Below are 5,218 nucleotides of genomic sequence, written 5' to 3'. Positions count from 1 at the left end.
AAGTAATAGGATTGCATTGGTCCAAAGAAAACATTGTTACAATTTTTCTGGTGTCATCCAATGACTTGTCAAATATATCTGCAGGAGTTACTGAGTATGGCCAACTGCCAGCATTTTTGTCTTGTCCATGGTTATCTGTTAGCCCGATTAAACTGGCTCTGGCAAAAGGTTGAATTATGGAATGACAAGCAAGGAATATGATTTTTTTAGTATTTATTGTGAAAGGGACAATTTGAGACACTTCTTGAAAAATAAGCAGATGCCAGTCTGTGGAACTAGTAAGTGAAATAAAAGACATCCATTTGCTTAAATACATTTATTTTCTGCCATTTCATCATTTTTTACTTCCAGATTTTACTTTGATACACATCCACACAAACCATTAGCATTCACGTAAAGTTATTCTGCTTCTAACCCAGGAAAGGGTCTCTTTTTGTCTTGGGTTAGTAGCATGTTGGTATTCGCTCTACCTAAAAACGAAGTTCTTAATGACTGGGTGCAAACTTACCTTTTGTGAAAGAAATCATACATCCAAGTGGCCAGTGATCCTACCCACAGATAGGCATTATGTTCCCAATTCTGTATGAAATAAGATCTACAGCAATGGAGACCAAACTAGGGTAACACTTGAGGACATGCTTAGGATTACCCAGGAAGTAGCCCTGCTGCTCGTTTAAGAATTACTTAACAAGAAAAATAACGAAATCCAACACAACCTTAGCCAAAATATCATTATTTATAAACCTCTCTGCCAAGCATAGTTTTTCCATTGTCATGTGTGCATTTAAATTTGAAAATCAAAGGTCTCGCTCAGCGCTGCATAGGCACGCAACGTTTGCTGCCCTGCCTGTAGCAGAACAATTAGCAGTTTTCTGACGAATGTCACTCTTTTGTCTTTTTCAAGACAACGACACCCTAACTCCCTTGTCTCGCCTTTAAACCACCCCCTCGACTTTTAACGGAGGTGACGGTGAAGGCGGACCTCCACATCCAGCCGTGAAGGCGAACGGGGGGTACCTCTGCGCACCCCCACGCCGCCGCACACCCCCAGAGCAGCCCCGTTACCGCGGAGGGGAGGGCGGGCGCCCCCCGGGGAGCCCGCGGCGGCAGCCCGGAGGCGGCGTGAGAGGACGGGGCCGAGGGGGGGAGGCTGCTCGCCCCTCAGCGGCCGCCCCGCGCCCCGCCGGCGCCCACGCGCCACCCTCTCAGCGCAGGCGCTGCCCGCGCGCCGCTCTCGGCAGCCGGCGGGGCGGGGCGGTGTTGGCGCGTGCTCGGCTGCGCGGAGGGGGGCGCGGGCCCGGGGTGCCCCGGCAGGTGCCTGTTCCCCGCGCGGCCCCGTCCTCCGGCCGCGGGCCGCGGGCCGCGCCGACACGCACCCGCGAAGGCCGGGGCGCTCGGTGGTGTCGGCGTGGGCCGCCGGCCGGGGGCGGGCGGCGGCGGAGGGCGAACAGGCGAACGCCGGAGCTGCTACATCCGGGTGCGGCGGCGGGCACCTGCCGCGCCGGGGGCCTCGGTGACATTGGGCCCGGGCGGCTGGAGGGGGAGGACGGGCTCAGCAGCCTGTGAGAGGGAGAGAGAGCGAGAGAGCCACCTTCGCCCGCTGCCAGCATGTTTCGCGTTATGGTCAGCCACGCCAAGAAGCACCCCAGCGTGAGTGCCCCCTCCCCGCCCCCTCCCCTGCTGGCGGTTGGTGCCCCGGCCCCGCTGATCACAACCCCTTCCCTCTCCCTTCCCTCTTCCTTCCCGGTGGTCTGGCCCCTCGGGTGGGCAGCTCAGGGCTGATCGGCGAGAGGCGGACAGGTCACCTTTTTCCTCTAGTATGTGTGGGCCTTTCTCGTGCTGCAGCAGCAAAGCCCGAGGTGATTTTCCCATTCTTTTTGCTTCTCTCTCTCCCCCCCCCCCCCCCATTTTCTTGTTTTTATCAGGAGTGCAGATGGTAGGGGTTGTCTTGGGCAGTGGAGGGACTGATGTTTGTTTCTCAGAAACGTGCTGTTACGGGACGTTTGGTGGTTCTGCGCGTAGCAGTATTTTTTTTCATGTCTGCCGCTTCATAGGTGCTAGTTTCTCTCTGACCCAAGGGATGTCCTGCACAGAGGGGGCTTATGTCAGGGTTTTAGAGGGCCATGCGTTATGTCTCAAAGTGTGTGAGTTTGTTCTTTGGTTTGTCATTGCTGTAGTCAGAAATGTTATGTAATGATACTGTTTTGTTATATTGTGGTATGACATGTGATTATTTTTTTTTTCTGTTCTAGTTGATCCCTCTGTTTTTCATCATTGGATCTGGAGGTGTTGGCGCAGGCCTGTATCTCATGCGCTTGGCTGTGTTCAACCCTGATGTCTGGTATGTATAAAATAATTCACACCACCTAGTCCTTTAGCTGCATATAAAAATAAACTTCACTGCCTTAGTTTTTATGCTTCTGGAGGTCTTAACGTCTTGCTCTAATATCACCGGCACTAACTGTGTGGATATTTCCTTGATTTGGTGATTTCTTTACCGTATGATGTTTAGAGATTGCTAACAAAGGCCTGTGTGTTTTTCTGTGGAAACTTATTTGAATGGGTGACTCTCTATGGCCTAATAACTGCAGCACACGTACAAATTGTGTTTATTTTGAAGGTAGTGTGATTCTCTTAATATGTTCTCGTATCTTGCATTTCTCTCCATAGCTGGGACAAGAAAAATAATCCAGAACCTTGGAACAAACTGGCTCCCAGCGATCAGTACAAGGTAAAATGTAAAATACAGATTTTTAGGAAGCATATCATCAAGGGTGTGATCTAACTGCTTTAGGATGTTTGAGTATATTGGAAAGTATATTTCCTCTGCAGTGCAACATTTGTTTGTCTCTAGAACTCGGAGCAGAGAGAGCTGAGTTTGAGATGTAAAGATTTCCTAGAGTTGGTTGATAATGGGGTGAAAGAAGTCTATATGGAAGCAGTCATATATATTGCAATGTAAGAAAAAGAGCAATTCTATACAAGAAGAAGTGTATACGAGTTCATAATACTAGGAAATAAGCTACAGGAAGAAGGACAAAACCTCGTACATTCTGAACTAAACTTCCTAAGCTCTGAGCCTCTGGCTTTACTCCTGAGAAGCGAAGGAGGAAAATGTCAGTGTTTAGCGTAAGCACTAATTCAGTTCTGCAGTTGATTAAAAACAAAACAATTGTGTGTAAGTAACTGGATGCAATAGAAATGTTCTTTAAGTAATATGCAAGTTATTTCATTGAACTAATGAGGAAGCATGCAAAGATGTGTTAAAGTTGGTAGTTTACAGAAATCGTATTTTTGTCATGTTTTACTGAAGTGATATTTTAGTAGATTCCTCTTAAGAATGTTCTGAGATTATCCTCAAGCTACTCAAAACCTACCATGTTTTCAAAGCTAGTGTCTGTTCAGTACCATATCTTACTATTCCAGTCGTTGAAATAAGCAAAAAAAAACCCCCAATCCTCAACTCCAAAATAAAATATGTTGCTGTTCCCTTAAAGGTCCAGGAAGAACGTAATACTTTGTTTTCATTGCTGCTTCTGGAATGTTGCTGTTTCTTAAATAGCAGAAAAAGGCAAATTCAACATAGTGCGCAGCACAAATTCTTTTAAAGTGTGCATGCCTTGTGTAGCAGTCCCCTTCTGTCTTAGCATGCAAACACAGCCTCGGGGTTTACCATATTTGGGTGTGCATATCATTGGGGATTTTTTTTTTCCCAATCTGCACTGTGGGAAATGAAAAGGCAAATACTCTAAATTGAGGATGACTGTTTAGTAAAAAACTCTGATATAACAAGTTTTAGCTTTTGATGAAATCGTTTTTCTTTTGTAAACTTCTTTTTGTCATATCAACATCCTCAGTCTTCCCAAAGAAAGGGGTTGAAGACCTGATCATTAGTGTAGGAGCTGCACAGAAAACTGTAATTTGAACGTGCTGTAGGCTGTTTTGTTTCTTTGAGGAACTTTAAAAAAAAAAAAAAAAGGGCATAAATAAAAATAACCAAGCTAACAGATAAATATTTCTTACCTTTTTTTAAAAAGAAAAACTATAGCATCACACGCTTGATGTCAAATCAAGCTGGGATGCCAAAATATGTTCTTAGTCTGTAAATTCATTGTCCTCAGTGACTATTTGGGATGGTTTGAATTGCTTGTAATGGGATCCAACTTTGTTACTGTAAACTGAGAGTGTGAAAGGATCTGTTCTTACTTCCTTCCTCCTTGTCATACCTTGCAGTTCTAGATGCAGCTGCTTTAACCAAACTTGGCTTTTGCAGCCCTGCTCTCGGTGTTCCCTTATGACACTATCTGCTCACATACACTGTGCTTTGTGCCGCAAGCTAGGTGTTGCCCTCAGTATACAGGAGCACATAGATTTTGGACAAGTATAAACTCAGCAGTACTGTCAGAACTTCCTGTGAATGGTCTTTTAATTCTGAGGATTAAAGAAGAGATTCTGTGGGTTTTCTCTGGTTGTAGATATAAGCACTGCCTCATTTTAAATGCAGAGCTTCTAATACTGTATGCAAAATGAAGATAATATTAAAAAATTACTGCTCTTCAAAGTTTTTATTTATTGACTAGTGTACAGACTCAAACTGTGATTTTAGTTTCCTGACATGAGTTCAAATAATGCATGCTTTTTTAGTAAATACCATGGAAAATGGATAGTCGAGCTTCTTACTAATTTTTTTCCCCCCTCTTTCCTAGTTCTACTCGGTTAATGTAGACTACAGTAGACTGAAAAAGGACCGTCCAGACTTCTGAACAACACATTCATCTCTGTAGGCTGCACAGAAAGGTCTTCCGGAAGCCGTCCGCACAATTGTCATGCTTAATCATCCAGGAAATAATCAAACTTGCCTCATGCGGCACTTGGTCATGTGTTTGAAAGTGTTTTGATGAGGCTTAATAAATGTCTGAAACTTGAAGTGTCTACTCTTTAATTTTGCAAAATGAGAATATCCTCTTATGAACATTTTATTGTGTGATCAATCAAATCGTAAGCAAAAGCCAATTCATGTTTCCTCAACAGGAAAGCAAAGTTGTCTTGATGGGCTTTATACTCAGTCTGTGACTTTGGGGAAATAATTGCATGTTCATGCAGTATACCAGACTGCAAGAAGTTGAAAGCACATATTTATATGTGTGTGTGTATATATATATACTTTTTAATTGCACCTGAATTTTTCTACTTACCACTTTAAGAAGTTTTGGTAGCA

General features: G+C 44.5%; 1 protein-coding gene across 1 annotated transcript; it reads left to right on the top strand.

Moving 5' to 3' along the window:
• The first annotated feature begins 1,476 nt into the window (after positions 1-1,476).
• NDUFA4 (NDUFA4 mitochondrial complex associated) lies at positions 1,477-4,927 on the top strand. The gene is made up of 4 exons (XM_074836501.1): positions 1,477-1,650; positions 2,253-2,341; positions 2,671-2,731; positions 4,707-4,927. The coding sequence occupies exons 1-4, from the start codon at positions 1,609-1,611 to the stop codon at positions 4,761-4,763; spliced, it is 249 nt and encodes an 82-aa protein (XP_074692602.1). The 5' UTR covers positions 1,477-1,608; the 3' UTR covers positions 4,764-4,927.
• The last annotated feature ends 291 nt before the right edge of the window (positions 4,928-5,218 follow it).

Source organism: Strix aluco, chromosome 1 (assembly GCF_031877795.1).
Source record: "Strix aluco isolate bStrAlu1 chromosome 1, bStrAlu1.hap1, whole genome shotgun sequence".
Taxonomy (NCBI): Eukaryota; Metazoa; Chordata; class Aves; order Strigiformes; family Strigidae; genus Strix; species Strix aluco.
This window is presented reverse-complemented; position numbering and strand designations above follow the sequence as displayed.

Bases quoted from the DNA above. Each gene is read 5' to 3' on its own strand.
- NDUFA4 (XM_074836501.1), top strand. From the start codon at position 1,609: ATGTTTCGCGTTATGGTCAGCCACGCCAAGAAGCACCCCAGC. The intron at 2,342-2,670 runs GTATGTATAAAA...TTCTCTCCATAG, and splicing joins GTGTTCAACCCTGATGTCTG to CTGGGACAAGAAAAATAATC. The intron at 2,732-4,706 runs GTAAAATGTAAA...CCTCTTTCCTAG, and splicing joins CTCCCAGCGATCAGTACAAG to TTCTACTCGGTTAATGTAGA.